The following is a 17,593-nucleotide window of genomic DNA, read 5'->3' on the forward strand; positions in this document are numbered from 1 at the left end:
AAAATTCATAGAAGATTTTTCAAAAATAGCCAAGCCGCTAACGAAATTAACAAAGAAAACGGAAAAATTCGAGTGGACAATGGAACAGCAAAATGCTTTTGAAATATTAAAAGAAAAATTAATGACTGCGCCAGTGCTAACGTATCCAGATTTCAATCAAGAATTTATAGTGACCACTGATGCTTCCGACTATGCAATCAGAGCAGTATTGTCACAAGGAAAAGTATGTAATAACCGACCAATTGCTTACGCCAGCAGAGTTTTATCGCGAGCGGAGCAGAATTACAATACACCAGAGAAAGAATTACTGGCAATTGTATGGGCTGTAAAACATTTTAGGCCATACGTATATGGTACGAAATTCAAAATCGTAACCGATCACAAACCATTAATCTGGTTATTTAATGTGAACGATCCCGGATCGAGATTAATCCGATGGAGATTAAAACTCGAAGAATATGATTATGAAATCATCCATAAAGCTGGACGAGCGAACGCGAACGCCGATGCACTGAGCCGCAATGTAACAAGAGAAGCGCATGAAACAGAAGAGGAAGAACGAGAGATCTTCGCAATAGAAGAGGAAATAAACTCCGACGAAGAAAAAATATACACGGAGGAAGACAAGAAACAGATATTATACGAATATCATGATGCACCCACAGGAGGACATCAAGGAATTGAACGAACGGTTAAAAGAATCCGCCTAAATTACAATTGGCCAGGAATAACGAAAGATGTAGAAAAATACATTGCAAAATGCGAACTGTGCCAGAAAAACAAACTATCGCGAAAAAATAAAGTACCGCTAATAATTACGGATACGCCTACTAAACCGTTCGAAAAATGCGCGTTAGATATTGTAGGACGTTAACAGTTACAACAAACGGAAATAAATATCTTTTAACATTCCAAGACAATTTAACGAAATTCAGCAAAGCGATACCGATTCCAAACCAAGAAGCGAACACGGTCAGTAAAGAATTCGTTACAAAAATTATACTTGAACACGGAAAAAATTTTAACGGATCAAGGCACAAACTTCCTCAGCGACATATTTAAAAATACATGTAAATTATTAAAAATAAATAAAATACAAACAACTGCCTATCATCCGGAAAGTAATGGCGCGTTAGAACGATCGCATCGAACATTAGCAGAATATTTAAGACACTACATAAACGAAGACCAGACAGACTGGGACGAATGGATACCGTTCGCAATGTTCACATATAATACGACGCCACACACAGCTACGGGGTATACACCCTTCGAATTAGTCTACGGGCACCAAGCGGATTTACCTACGTCACTGACGAGACCGCCTAAACCAACATATAATTATGACGATTACGCGCAAGAATTGAAAGAAAGACTAAGGGCAACGAATCAGCTCGCAAAAGAGCATATCAAAGAAGAAAAATTCAAAGCCAAAAAACAATACGACAAAAGTACTAGAGAAATAAAATTTAAAGTCGGAGACAAGGTATTAGTACACGACGAGACGCTCCGACGCGGACGATCTAAGAAACTTGAATCCCTATGGACCGGACCGTACGTAATAATTGAGAAAAATTCGGACGTGAATTATACAATTAAGAAAGGAAGAAAAGCGGTGCGCATGCATACAAACAAATTAAAGCAATTTATAGAAAATTAAAATAAAAAACTTACCTATTCGTTGTTGGAACGACCGACCATTCGCATCCGATATAAAGCGCGACGCATCTGCGCCATCGCACGACCTCGTTCTTCGAATTCACGGAGTGAAAGACGGAGATGAAAATCAAAAACGCGCCCTCGAATGCGTATAGGCATCTCCAACCAAAGTCGTCGTAATAAGGGAATAAATCCATCGGGAGGCTCATAACGAGGCACCCAAACATCACTATCGAACCCGTCGTCCACCTCATTCATATCTGTTTACTCTAATAAATACACTATATAAGACACGGACGAACGGACGTAGAGGTCTCATCGACGGAATAGGCGGAATAGCGAAAACATTGTTCGGTACAATGGACGCGAATGATAGAGAATTAATAAACGAACAATTAAATCTCCTACAAAATAACCAGCAAACCATTCAACATGTCGCGAAAAATCAAATAAAAATCTTAAATAGTACGATAGTACACCTAGATAAACTAGAAAATATATTAGACCATAACGGTAAATTATTAAATCATTATGTTCGAGAATATAGTAACCGCGAAGAAATAACCGAACATTTTACGGTAATCATCGCGATGATAACAGATTTAATTCGGGATGCGAAAGATGTAATAGAATATCTTATGTATGTACGCAAGGGCATTATGCACCCTGTACTAACACCTATTAGCGACATTATAACACATTTAAAAGAAGCAGCTATCCAATTACCTCACGGTTTATATTTCCCTTTCGAAATTCGAAACGACGAATGGCTAGCACTAGAAGAATATATTAAAATAACTGCATACCGTGAAGGATCAATCATATTTACTGTATTGCGATTCCCACTAATCTCACAACCAGTATACGATATAATAAAGGTGACCCCATTACCTATGTACGATCATAAAAATATATTTACGCACGCGGAAATAAATCACGAAATAATCGTAGTTAATAGAGAAGGATTAGCGTATATCATAATAACGGAGGACGACTTAAAAAAGTGTATCCAAATAAATTCCAGATACATATCTGAGAAAACACAACCAATACACCGTATCAATTCAAACGCGCCGTGCGAAATACAAATGTACTTGCAACCACAAAACCAAAACGAGGCTTGCAAAAGTAAACATGTAATTGCGACAGAAACGATATGGATATCGTTGCAACAGCCACTTACTTGGCTATACTCAACTGTACGCGAACAATCAATAATAATTCAATGCGAAAATTATAACGAGATTAGAAAAGTAATTAAAGGAACAGGGCAAATTACCCTCCAAAATAAATGTAAATTAATAACAACAGAAATGACGATCCAATCAAAAGAAGTCATACAAGGTAACGAAATAGAAACGTATTTACCGGAAATTAATATTACATTTATACGAGACAATACAGACATACTAGACACGAAACAACAGAATATCGTACAGCATTCAGAATTAACAGAATTAAGAAATAAATTGAAAGATATAAACAATGATTTACAGGACAATAATGACAAATTCTTTACGAAAAAACAATTCGTATATCCTATGGCGACGAGTGGAATAACCACAATAATTATAATAATATTAATAATTTATATAATTGTAAAAAATTAAAAAGAAATATACAAAACGACCGTCAGTCAGGATATACGAAGAAGACGAACCACGTATGTCCTACAGATTCCCAAAACCCATACTAAAACGAAGTCTAAGTACACGATTTTAGATAAGTATAGGAATAATAAGAAACGATTATATCTCATATTGTATACGGGAAAAATGTTGTACATTAGAATAAGAAAAAATAATTTTTAAAATAAGTTTGTTTTGCGAAAAATGTCACTTTTACACCTCCGTTTTTCTTTTTTTTACGGGGGAGGGATGTTATAGCCCGAGAAGGCTATATACGAATTATTAGATACATATTATTTTAGAGAGATATTATTTTATACAATAAGATATTGCTCAACGTGTAACGCGAATACAGATCACGTTACGAACGTTGACCGAACGAAGCGCTGACAACGCGAGCCACGCGCGAAGCCCGAGCAACCGCGCAATCACCCATTACGAAAACGCGGAAACCAAGGCACGCGGAATAAGGATGTTGCGAAAATGCAACGTAGAAGTCCTACCGAAAAGCAGAAAGGAAATTGCGAAAATGCAAGCAAAGAAGTCCTACTTAGAACTCCTTAGCTTGCATCCGGATCTTGCCGCAAAATCGAGCGACACGACGCATGGTCTTGTCGCTAAACGATCCCCTCCTGGGAAACCAAGGGGAGACAATAGAAAGACCCATCGCTAACGAGCGGCGGGCAGTCTTTACCATCAATTAATATTACGCGGGCCGTAACGCTAATAGTCGCGAGTAGTCACACTTAGTGAAAATCGTGAAGATCGAGAAGCGAGTCTCGCGACGTAAACCCGACTCCAAACACGCGTCCGCGAGTGTCAGATAACGCGATACGCGACACGAGTAGATGATAGAAACGAGGACGAATTATAACTAAGACCATTTGTAGTGAATAAAAGTTTTATTGAATATAAAAAGTGTCCAGAATTTCGGGTAACCCGCCAGACGTATCCCAGATTCCTAAATCTAAATCCGGCAACGATCCCGAAAATTACCGTGCCTCACCCGAGGCATAACAATTACAACGGAAGTAAAACCGAATTTTATACTGACATGAGAGATCGCTTACTTATTTATATTTATTTATTTCCACCCATTTTATTTATATGACCGCCTAACATTTTATTTATTTATGGAATTATTGTATTTATTTTTGTAAATTGCTTGTAATGCGCTGAGGATGACCTAAAGAATGGGACCAAAACGTACGCTAATATTTTGAATTATCTTCAAAAAATTTCATGCGCTCCAAGTACTGCGCGTGGCTCGTATTGCCCTTTACATATCGTCCTTACATATTTATATTTTTATTTATATTTATATATTTTTGAGCTTATTATATATACTCTTATTTAATAATTTATTTTTATGCAAAATTTACGTCCCGTTTCAAGTTCTTCTTCTTCCCTGCGTTTTCGGGTCTGAGCGCAAATTTCTTGTACGCTATTCGGAGTGTTTTGATCTACAAATTATGATAAATTTGTAAATTTAAATTAATTAACGCTTTCGTATTCGATTACACTTGCAATAATATAAATATAAATATTTTGCTTACTATTTAAGAGGTTTCCTCGACGTTTAGGTGGCAGGAACTCTATAAGATCTCCTGCATGATCGAATGCCTCTCGTATTTCTATTATTTCACCCGCGATATGTAACAACTCGGCATAATCGGCGAAATAAGCCTGTATAGCACTACTAGTATAGCAGGCGCACGCAAAAGACCGAAAAACTGCGAAATTGGTTTCCGCCGATTCATCCGATAACACGGATAAATATTGCCCTCTGTTTTAACGTAGGCGACTTTGATTCTATGATTATGCATTTGCATAAGACCTGTTTGAGTCCAGTCATTTTTAACGCTCATTCACGATATCAATTTTCACAATAAATACACGATATCACTTTTCACGGAACGACACGCATTAATTTCAATCGTTGACGAACTCGGCAATAATTTTTCTACTGCACCGCGAAGAATTTATTTAAACTCATATCACCTCTTTTTTCCAAAAAAAAACGCCCTGAAAGAAAAATATCTCTAATATAAAATTTCTCGAAGGTCGCGAGGTGGGGGCGATGGGAATAACACGTGTAATCGTTACTCGTCAAGAAAATGAGGAGGAGAGGATTCAAAGAAAAAGGTGAGAGTCAGAAAGGGGATGAGTAGGAAGGGAAGAATGAGGCGCACACGTGCGAATAAAGGGAGAGTTGGAGAGTAAAGGAACGATGAAAGAGAAGAGTGTAAAGTGGAGTAGTCTGGAGGTTAGGTTGATGGGGAGAGAGAGAGAAGGGGAGAAGAGCGAGAGACAGGAAAGCACGCGGGAAGTGTGGAAAGGTAATAGAGAGTAGAAGGAAAGTCGGTAAAGAAGAGGACGGAGCGGGTAAAGAAGAGTAATAGTTGACGTAGAAGGCTCAAAAGAGGGCGTCAGAGGACCGAGATGGATCGAGCAGGTCGTAGATCGATACGGAAACGAGAGCTAAAAGAAGGAAGAGTGATGCAATAGAAGCTAGGTTAGGTGAAAGATAGCGGATAGAAAAGCTGGAAAGAATAAAGTGCGTTGTGAGAAAAGAGGTGAAGAGGGGAAGGAAGTAAAAGGAGAGAGAGGCGGAATAGGAGATTAGAAAGCGTGTGAGAAGAATGGAAGAGGACAGGAAGGAAAGAGAAGAAAGGAGATAAAGGCGGAAGGGAAAGTGAGAGGGAAGAAAGAAAGGGATTGATTGATTGATCTTTATTAGCTTTCTCAGCTATTTGTAATACAAATCTAGTTTACATTAATTACAATATACTCCTTTAACATTCGCTTAAACGGCACAATTCCTTCATTCCGCTTTATTTCAGCTGGCAAGGCGTTATACATTTTTACTCCTTCATAAAACATACTCTCTTGCGCACTCCTTGTTCTGCGATATTATATATCGGCATACACTTTATTGCAATATCCCCAGCTTGTCGTGTTTGCCTTTCACTCTCATTTCCCACAATTTCTAATCTATTTCTTAATTGCGCCGGTAACATGTTCCTTAAAATCTTAAAAATAAATATACACACATTATAATATAGCCTCTGTTTTATGGACATAAACTGCAGCGCTTGCAGCATACGCTCCACTTTGGTATGTCTATCACATTGCAATATGATCCTCATGGCCCGGTTTTGTGCTTTTTGCAATTTACTCAGCTGTGTTTCTCCTATATCAATTAACAGCGTCGCACAATACTCAAAGTGAAGTGATATAATTGTCTTATATACAATACATCTAGTGTATGCCGATATATAATTACCTATTCTATTCAAAAAACTCGTTTTTTTCCCTATTTTCTTTAGCATATAATCACAGTGGTCCTTAAATCGTAGTCTATCGTCAATAATTATGCCTAGGTATTTCATTATTTCCACACGTTCAATCTCAGTTCCATCCAAACATTTCAATGTTATATTACCTCGCAGTTCTTTTCTTATACTTCTAACAATCATATATTTCGTTTTTCCTGCATTCATTTTTAATTTATTTATATTCATCCACTTTTCTACTATAGTAAATGCCATATTCATTTTGCCCTCTAATTCCGCGCTGCTTTCTCCAGTTACATATATTAACGTATCATCTGCAAACATTTTTATACTACATCCTTCTGGACAGATTTTTATTATACCATTTATATATACTATAAATAATAAAGGTCCTAATACAGATCCTTGCGGTACTCCATATTCTGTGGTCATTAATTTAGACCATTTATTATTAAATTGAACCTGCTGTGTTCTATCCTTTAAATATGATCTTAACCATTCTATAACCATTCCCCTAATTCCATATTGATATAATTTCTCTAATAATCTTTCTTTATCTATTGTTTCAAAGGCTCGCTTAAGATCCATGAAAATTACACCTACCATTTTTGCCTCACTAACTATCAATTTCCATTCATCAATGACTGTTTGAATCGCTGTTTCATACGAATACTGTTTTCTAAAGCCCGACTGATGTTCTGTTATAATACAATTATCTTCCGTTTAATACGTTTCAATTTGTTTTTTAACTACTAATTCTAACACTTTTTCAAATATTGGTAACATATTTATAGGCCTAAATTAACTTGCTTTTCTAGCTTTCTCTATTTTTGGAATCGGTATTATTGTAGATGTTTTCCAACCTTTTGGACAGCAACCTTCCTTCAAAGAATTATTTATTATATCAACAAATTCCTCTTTTATTACGCAAAATACTGCCTTTAATATATCGCTAGTTATTCCCTCCTCTGTACCTTTCTTTTTCGGTAGTCCCATAACAATTTCCTGTAAATGCTCTATACTAATCATTTCACAATTTTCCATAATTCCCTCGTTTTCAATAACGTAAATAATTCTTTTACTCCCATTTATATATTTTACTATACTATTAATACTTTGTATATAATATAAATTAAATTTATCTGCTATATTGCATCCTTCAGTGCTGTCTAATATTTCAAAATCTATATTCTCTACTTCCCTCTTACCTCCTGGTTCGCCTCTAATTATTTCTTTTAATGTTTTCCACATAGATGTAGGATTTTCTTTATTAAGATCTATCATATTTTCATAATATTCTTTCTTCTTTGTCTTAATTAATTTAACTACTGTATTTCTTTAAATTTTAAATTGCAACCAATTTTGTTCCGTGTCAGCATACAATGCCTTCTTATATGCCTCATCCCTTTTAGCCGCTGCTTCTCTTATTTCATCCGAAAACCACTTTTTCCCTTCCCATATTCTCGGAATTCTAAAATTTTTTCTAGGTGCTGTAGCGTTCAACGCATTTACTATACTATCAACAAATTTCTTCGCTCTCACACTGATATTCATATCTTGGTTTTTCTCTAATTTATTTTCCACTAATTTAATAAATTCATCTATATTAAACTCTTTATAATTCCTAACACTAAGTTCTCTGTATTTATTATCAAATTTATTCGCATTTAGTTCAACTTTTAGTCACGCATGGTCCGTTATTTTAGGTCCATGCATTACCTGCATTTCTATTTTATTATTAGCAAAAATTAAATCTATAATTGTTTTACTATCTTTCGTAATTCTCGTCGGTTTATTTACATATTGTTTCATGCTAAGCTCAACATTGTCGTTTGTAACTTCCTTGTATAAAACGAATCTAACATAATATATCTATATTAAAGTCTCCTATTACCATACATTCTCCCCGTATTATTAACTCTTCTTATATCCTCCAGAAATCTCACATAATCACCATGCGATGCACTCGTTGAATGATATATTACCATTATTGTTCCTCTATACAATTTTTCTTTCACCTCAATCGCAGCACACCAACAATTCGATTCTAATTTTTTTATTAATACTATTTTATATTTAACATCATCCCTTATATATAAAACAACCCCTCCTGTATTTCTATTTTCAGCATCGCATCTAATTATACTATAACCTGGTACATTCACTTTACTGTCTTCAATTTCAGCAGTCAATCTTGTCTCTGATAACGCTATGAATGCCGGATTTATTTTCTTCATAATCTGATGTTGTATCTCATCTTTATGCGCCATCAAACTTTGCGCGTTTGTATACGATATTATTTCCGCTTCCTTCTGTAGTTGCTATTTCGCATCTTCCCAGCCGGCTCTCCTCTTCTCCTCCTGTAACGCCCTTTTAAATGTTTGACATTCGGAACTAAGAGCGTCGTGTTCATCATTTATCTTCAGGTTGTATATTCGAATTTTAAACATACAATTTACACATTTTTTCTTTGTTGCCGTACATTCAATCGCTTTATGATTTCCCGCACATTTGTGGCATGTTTCATCTCGCGTACAATTTTTTGCAATATGATAGTATCCCCAGCATATAAAGCATTTTTTAACATTAATGTGATTGAATATAGGACATTTTCTCCATCCTACATTTAGTTTCTCTTTTTTCAACATCAATTCATGCGTTTCTTCATCTACTTCAATTATTATCGAACCTTCTTCTTTTTCTTTTCTTCTAAGTTGATTATTATCATTTCTTTTTTCTTAAACTATTTTCTTTACTATTCGCATTTTTCCATCATTTAGTGCATCAATTCTATTCTGCTTCTTGATTATAGTTATTAAATCATCATCATCCAATCTCATTTCTTCTTCGCTGACATTGATAATTTTTATTTTGGGCTTCATCTGCGGTGATCCCGTAACTTTGAAATTTTCTCCTGTTTGTCCTGCACTGTGGCTTTCAATGTTTTCATTTCTTCTCCAGTTTCACAACCCATGCTCATTGTCTCCTTGCTTCCTTTTTTTAGCTTCGTTATTCCCATCGCCATGTTTTTGATATCTATCTTTTCTTTTATCAATTTTTTTGTAACTTCACTCTCTTATTGTATCTTGGGTTTGATAATTATAACATTCTCTTTCTTTTTCTCTTTTACCGCTTCACTATAGCTCCTTTGTATTCCTCCTGTTGATCCACCTACTTCTCCCTGTATCATTCTTTTCAACTCTTCTAGTAGTTCCTGCTTAACATTTCCCAATTCTTCTCGAACTATTTCCTTGACCATCATTTTAATTTCCTTCTTACATGCTGTTTTATCTTTTATTTCTTTTACAATTTTTACCAGCTAATCTATTTTTACGTCAATAATCAATGATCCACTCGCTCCTGATATTCTATTTCCACTACTTAGCGTCGTAAACGAACCTGTAGATCCTGTAGATCTTAGCCTGTCCCTGCCGCCCCCGGTCACTGCCGATGCCTTCTTCATGTCTGCTTCACTTTCAATTGTAAATCTGTCAAATGGGCCAGAACACGGTATCAATTCTTGATTTTTATCGTAAATCCTATGCTTGCTTACACATCCTGGATGGAACACCCTGATCCCTCGCCTCCTCTCTTCCTTCTTCCTCTTCCTCTTCACTTTCCCTTCCTGTTCCTGCGATACCGCTGTTTCCTCCTCCTTTTTTCTCCTTCCTCTCGCTCTCTCTTCTCTCCATAATTTCAGCTCCCTCCTTATTCCCCTTACCTCCACCACCAGCTCCTTCAACCACTTTTTCATGTCCTCCATCTGTTTTTCTTTCCTCCCAATTCCTTTTCCCAGCCTTCTTACTTCTCTCCCTTCTTACTTCTCTCCTCTATCTATCTCTCTCAGGTGGATAAGACGTGTCAAACATCGCTCCGCAAAAGTAATAACTTTTAAACGGTTAAATAGTTACGGGGAGTGATAGAAAGTTATTTAAGTCGTAGCGGCATAGACTGGCATTAGCCATGAGTGTTATCTAACCGGGATATGCTGATTTGTGGGCGTGAGAAGTGCATTTCCTGTCTGGGACACCAAAGTTTCACACGACAGGTAGATATTTAAGGTGGACACAAAAGTGCTGACGTGTGACAGTGAAACAGAGGTGACTGATCGCTTACGCTGATATTAGCGGTTTCGGTAGATAATTATCGACATGGACGATGAATATGCTGAATATCGATGCTCGGCATGTAAAAAGACAATAAAAATTCAAGTGGTGACATGCAAGTCTTGGAAAAAGGTATTAATGGTTAGGTTAGGTTAGGAAATGGATAAAGAGGAGGAGAAGGACGAGATATTGGAGAAAAGAAGTGAGGTAAGGAGATTGTGGAAGATAGGCGTGGACGAGGACTTAACGATGGAGGAGAGAAGAATGAGATGGAGGATGGTAGAAAAAGCGAAGGTGGAAAGAGGGTGCGGAAGAAGCGTGGTTGTAAGTAACAGAAGGATTTGGATAGACGGTAGAGAATGAATAGGGGACGAGAGGAAGCAGAGATGGAGAATGAAGAGAGAGGAATAAGTGTGAGGAAGTGGAAAGGGAAAGGGGGACAGGAAGGAGAGGAGAGAGAAAAGAGAGAAGATAGGGAGGAGAGAAGGAAAGGTGGGGAGAGAGGAAGTAGAAGTGAGATGGTGGGTCGAGGAAGAGGAGGGAGAAAGTATGTAAGCTCGTAAAGAGCCAGGACGGGTAAAGGGTGGAAAGGTAGAGGAATTTGTAAGAAAATTAGGCTAGGAGGAGAGAAAGAGGAGAGAGGAAAAGGGGAGAAGAGGACGAGCAGGTAGGGAGGAGGGAAGAAGAAAGAAGAGAGATGGAGAGGAGGAAGGGAAAGAAGAAGGGAGTAAGGTGAGGAAGGAAAGGAGGGCGAAGGAAGGGAAAGTGAGAAGAGTAAGAGAGAAGAGAAGGACACAGATGAGAGTAGAAAAGAGAAGGAAGGAACAAGAGAAGGACGAGGAGAAAGAAGGAGAAGAAATGTAGTGTGGAGAAAGAGGGAAGATAGGGGGGAGAGAAGGAAAAGTTGGGAGAAGGGAAGTGAGGGTGATGGTGGGTCGAGGAAGGGGAGGGAGGAAAGTATGTAAGGTCGCAAAGGGCCAGGTCGGGTAAAGGATGGAATGGTAGAGGAATTTGTAAGAAAATGTAAAGGTTTGGGTACGTTCCGGAAAAACGCCTTCTAACCCCATAGGGGATGAATAACTGATACAATACAAATACAATACAATAAAATTTCTCTTTCTGAGAAAAAAGTGGACAAAAAAGAAAAAATAATTTCTTGTTTTTATTACGTTATGCAACTGTTACGTCCGGTAGACTCCACGATTCTTTTCTTTCACGTAATATTAGATGCCTACGCTCTGGAACTCTTTGCACTTGACATAAATATTAAACTAAAAGAATATCTAGCAGGCGAGACTAATATTTCAGAACTTAAACCATGCGCGATAAATATTCGAACACAAAGATCCGGTAGAAGACCAGAAATTTTAAACAATAACTAAAGGATACTCGAATTGTGAGAAGGCCAGTGATGCCAGAATGCTCACGCTAGCAATACGCAACCGTAGTGGGGAGGATACGCACACAAGCAAAAACCGTATATATGTAATGCGCAGAGCGTTCTGCGTTAGGCTCCATTTCCGGAAGATATAACCTAAATCAAACCAAATGTTAGTTTAAAATCAGAAACTAGATTTGGGTTAGGTTATATCTTCCAGAAGTGAAGCCCCCCGTAAGGGGGCGGAACCTACTGTGACTCGTAATGTGTTTCGTATGTTATGTAAGGACCTGGTTTCACATCCAAATCAGGGTCCTGATGCGGATGTATCTCGCTTTATAATTCATTGATATAAAATATTGAAGAAAAACTTTTAATTATAGAAAAGTATTGTCTTATTATTATATTTGGGCATTCTTATATATGGACGCTCCTGAGACAAAGCGTCGCGTTCCTTAGTTACGCGTATCTGGCGACTCGTTGCTAACGCACGAGCGGTGAGTGGGGGGAAATAGGCGTGAGCCACGGAATCGAGCCGAAATGTGCAAGTAAATTCCAGCACTGTATTAGTATATTAATATAACAATAAATCACACAAAATTAATATCTGCTTCGATAAATAGCAACTGCTTATGAATCGTTAATTTTTAATTGTTATAGAAATCGAGGGTTAAATATCTTATAATAATTTTCACGATCGCATATAACGAGATACATATATAATAATAAATCAGACGAAATCTACTTCGACAAATAGTAATCGCTTATGAATCGTTAATGATAAATATTTATATTACCTTACACCTCACGGATAGTTTTTATTTTTACATATATTATAGAGAGCATATTCCTAAGTAACACGCACTTTGAATTTTGTAGCGCTCTTTTCTGGTTCCAGAGATATGCAATTTTAAAGATTCACAATTTTAATGCTTTTTCTGTTATAAAATAAATAAAAATAATGTTTGTTTACGTTGTATTTGTTTAAAGCAGACGTGGAAAAAGTGTTTGTTTACATTTCCGAACGAAGCTCCTTGAATTTTTCCATTTTCCATACGAAGCGAGGTTCAATGCAAACCTATGGATCTAATTTCGCAATAGTGGTGCCCCCCCCCACAGGGGGGGGCAGAACATACTGCCTCCACGCATATACGTTTTAATGCGTAATATAGAAAATTATAAACCCATGTGAAACCTTACTTTGGAAACAGTATGTTCCGCCTTCCCTACAAGGGGGTTCCACTATCAAAAAACTAGACAGATAGGTTTGCGTTGAACCTCGCTTTACGTGGAGTAGCAATTGTGAAAAAGTATAATATACAATTTTTGATACCTTATTAAATGATATTTATTTTATAAATCATTTGTAAGAGGATATACATCTGCCATAATGTTAAAAAATTCATCAATACGTTTATTATAATTAAATTGACGTTTAATTAAAAACTCGTAAATAAAAAAAATTCTTAGCAAAAATATACTGACAGTCACGCAAATGTAAACAAAAAAAAACAAACACGCAAGTAAGATATAGTGTGTGACGTTGCCATCTCGCGCGTGTCCACCGAATTCCTCTTCGATTGCGAAGCGCGGACTAGGAGGCCGCGCCAGTCGAGAAATAGCGAGAATCGTACCGTTGTCTTCAGAGAGGCGTTATTAATTGAGATTTCGAGCTTTATATTAATCCCGTTTGTTATTTCTTTTGTCGTATGATTATTTGAGTTGAGAGCCGCATCGGAAAAAAGAGCAGGAAGTTGCTAAAGCATCATGGAAAATACTATCATTGATCCAGGACGACCGTCAAGGAGCAAGAAGCCAGCAATTTGGAAATCCAAAACATCTAACGGCCAAAGTAGCTACGTTACGATGGGATCAAGACCCGCACACGGGGTGCGCAACGCACGGGACAGCGAGAGAATCCTCGCGCAAGGACCCAGGCCAGTGCGAATTCGATCCCCGTAGAGGGACTGCAATAGCTCCTGCTGGCTTAGCACGGCCCCAGGAAAACACCACCACAAGGGTTGCAGCAATATTTTCGATTAAGCCGTTTGCCCTGGACCTCGCGATGGCCGCGAGGAAAGAGCACCAGCTAATTATTGTATAAAATACCGGGCTCGATACGACCGTGAGCGCGCCGCCCACTGGCCTCAGCGCGTGATTGGTCGCGATAATACGCACCCCGTCTGCGCAGCCCCGACTGACCCAATCGATTCTGGATCGCGGCGATCCTCCGGAATCAAACTGGCGCGGGCGGGCGTAACGAGAGCAACCGTTTTGCGAAGACGATCACAAGGTCAATTCGAGAGCGTTGCGACGTGAGCGAACAAGGATTCCGGCGATCGAAGGACGGACCCGGACGAGAGGACGTCAACGTTGCCGATCCTGTGCGGCCCCGCAGAGAGAAAGGGTACCGGTGAGGTTATCCACCGTTATATTCGCCACCCGCGCTCGCGGCTCGAATCATTTTGTTCTGTCATCGTTACCGTGAATACGTACTTTGGTGTACGGGCTAAGCCCGTGTTACGTCCCTGTACTATCGCGGCGCGATAACTATGAATTCGCGTTCTCGGATGTCTATGTCGCTATTTCGGAATGTCTCCGTGGATAACCCGCGACTAAGGGTTACCGGATTTTTATAGAATACGCGAGTATATTGGTGAAGATCGCGACCGATTGCGAGATTTGAGTCAAGGCGAGGTGTAGTTAACGGTGTAGATTAGGCAGCTGGGGTACTTCCTCAGTGCGGAGCACCAGATTTCGTTCAGGATTATTAATTAAACCATTTATACTCGCAGGGTTTTGATCGAATTCGTTTAACTTGTCGGTACACAAACGGCACGAAGTTCCTGATCTAGCAAAACTTAATGCTTTGTCGCATTTATAACATGCAATTCTACCGCGTGCGTAGTAATCTATTTCGACTATATGCAAAGATATCGCGGACCACTCACGCAATTCGATGCTTAGAAGATCGCGATAGCAATTTTTGCAAAGGGCAAATTTAGTTAATACATGACATCTTCCAAATGTTCTGACGCAAAAATAGGAGGGAAGGGTTTGCGTTGCTTCTATCCCGAATACTGGTTGTATATCGGGTATAGACGGGGGACACATAGATAGTTAATGCCTAGTCTAGGTATCAATAGGGCTAAGTAAGCTGCTTGGTATTTCTGGATTCTTTTGCAATGTTAATCTTAAGAGATAATGGATAAAAAAAAGAAATTGATTGATTTGGAGCAGAAAGGTTTTCTTTGACTGACCTTTTTAATGGTTTCGGGTTAATGGTTTTTCCTAATGGATTTCTTAATGGATTTGGGTTGCAAAGGTTTCCTTTGACTAACCTTTTTAATGGTTTTGGGTTTAATGGTTTTTCCTAATGGATTTCTTAATGGATTTGGGTTGCAAGGGTTTTCTTTGACTAACCTTTTTAATGGTTTTAGGATAATGATTTTTCTTAATGGATTTCTTAATGGTTTTGGGTTAAGAGCCCAAGGGTAAGCAATTCTCAAAATCGTATGCTATTGCTATTCAAAGGACAGCTTGAACTTGTAACAACAATACATGCATATTCCTTTTCGGTAAAGATAAATGGATTAAATATAGATATAGTCCTACCGACATTTTCCTTTATGTATACGTACAAAGTCATGCAAGTAAATATATATATATTTAACGTTTTACGCTTTTTCTTATGTTATACTTTATCTTATTCTTATTCATCTAACAATTTCCTGAGTTCCTTAAAGTCTCTGCGCACTTCACTCGTGTAAATCACTCGGGATTGTGGGGTTATTTCTTCTGGTGTTGGGGGGGCTTTAGGGTGCAGATTTTCGGTCGTTGAAGGGGTTATGGGAGATAACTCTTTGTTTGTCGGGGGTATTTGGTTGGGGCGCTGGTTTCCGTCGTTGCCTCTGTCGCTTCTTTTGTTTGGAGTTCCCATGTACAGGAGTAGATTTGTTACTGATGTCCATATTGCTCCCAGTAAGTGTAGACTCCATCCGTAAATTGAATGGAGAGCATAATCATGGATGATTGTGTCCACTATTAATTTCGCGAGCCGGATGACCATGAATATTGCAAGTATCCCTGCACTGGCGGATCCAAATGTTATAAATCCCTTCCAGAGACGGGTCCAAATGTTATAAATCCCTCCCATGCCTGCGCTTTCCGCAATCTGGTCCAGCATTTTCTCGTCGAATAAATTTATCAGAGACAAACTACCCGCTGGAATCTCCTGACCCATTGTTCCTCGTGCGATTGTGTTTAGCATGGAAGGTTTTTCCATGGGAAACATGATGTGGTCACGTAAACGATCAAGGTCCTCGTTCGTGTAGATGCCGCTGGTGGCGAGGGATGTTGGGCTGACATACTTCCACGTTGGTTTCGTTAACGGTTGTATCGTTGGGGGTGCCATTGATTCAACTGGTTTTGGCATTAACCGGTACCAGGTGTTATAGATTTTGTACATTGTTGGCAGGAGTTCCTTGCAATCCTTTGGAGTTCCTGTTTTGGTGAGTATTCTAGATCCGGGTAGTAAGAATATTGATTGGTTCTTATAGATGACTGATAGTTCATTGTAGCAGCCTTCCACGGATCGTAAACGACACTCTGCAGGTACACACTTGATTAGGTGCATGGCTTCGCCGGCCATTATTGCGGTGTATCCTGGCTCCTTCATTATTCTGTAAGCCATCTCGTCAGGCGCTATGCTCGCCAGGGAGAGGGCGTTTTGTAGTACCTGTTTTTCCAAGGCACATTTCTGTTCCATAATGTCTCGGTACAACTGTGTTAGCTGTGTTTCTCCACATACAGGAATTTCGAATTTACGTAAGAGAATATGTCTAAATTATTGACAGATACTCTGGCTCGGGTTTTAAAGGTTTTGCCTCGCTGTGTTTCCAGGATTGATAGTTTCGGGTGTTCAGTCTGTAGCAGGTGGTATCCACATAGATTGAGCTCCGTTGTTTTGGTAAGCGCAAATGTGGTCTCCTTGGTTGTTACCGTATATACCGTTGGTATTGTGTAGTTCCCTTTGGCGGTCAGTTTGTTGGCCATTCCCTCGTAAAGGACATCGTATCTGTCAAAATGGCAGCTGTCTCGTGGGGCGATTCTCCAGTAAGTCTCTGCTCCGTCGGTGTCAAGGCATTTGCCTGGCGGTGCCTTGCAATATACGCCAGATGGGAGGATCACCTCGTTTGATTTCCGGTCGATCGAGGCTTCGAAATCCCGTAAAGTTACCTTGACGACTGCTTGGACGACGACGTCTTCCCAGGTTCCAAAAGCATCGCTATATTCCGTTCCGGAACATCGTCCATCCACGGAGGTGGAGCCTGCCAGTGTGATAGAACGCGTGTTCGTGCTGTTTCTCTTGAGGCCTTGTATAATGCTCTGTTGGCCCGTTCCCATTGCAATGGCTCCTGAATTTTGCATCTTTTTGCAAACAGAGTCAGATAGTTCGTGCATATACTGTCGTCGACCTCCCTGGAGAATGGAAATATGGGAGTGCATTCCGCAGTAATAGATTGT

At 38.8% G+C, this 17,593-nt stretch overlaps 1 protein-coding gene across 1 annotated transcript; it reads right to left on the reverse strand.

Moving 5' to 3' along the window:
• Nucleotides 1-15,779: 15,779 nt before the first annotated feature.
• On the reverse strand, nucleotides 15,780-16,835 carry LOC138941773 (uncharacterized). The gene has a single exon (XM_070311658.1). The coding sequence runs from the start codon at nucleotides 16,833-16,835 to the stop codon at nucleotides 15,780-15,782; it is 1,056 nt and encodes a 351-aa protein (XP_070167759.1).
• Nucleotides 16,836-17,593: the final 758 nt, after the last annotated feature.

This window comes from Polyergus mexicanus, unplaced genomic scaffold, assembly GCF_030449975.1.
Source record: "Polyergus mexicanus isolate NDT 795.1 unplaced genomic scaffold, iyPolMexi1.0 SCAF_20, whole genome shotgun sequence".
Lineage (NCBI taxonomy): Eukaryota > Metazoa > Arthropoda > Insecta > Hymenoptera > Formicidae > Polyergus > Polyergus mexicanus.

Coding starts and splice junctions, on each gene's coding strand:
- LOC138941773 (XM_070311658.1), bottom strand. CDS start 16,835: ATGGAACAGAAATGTGCCTTGGAAAAACAGGTACTACAAAACGCCCTC.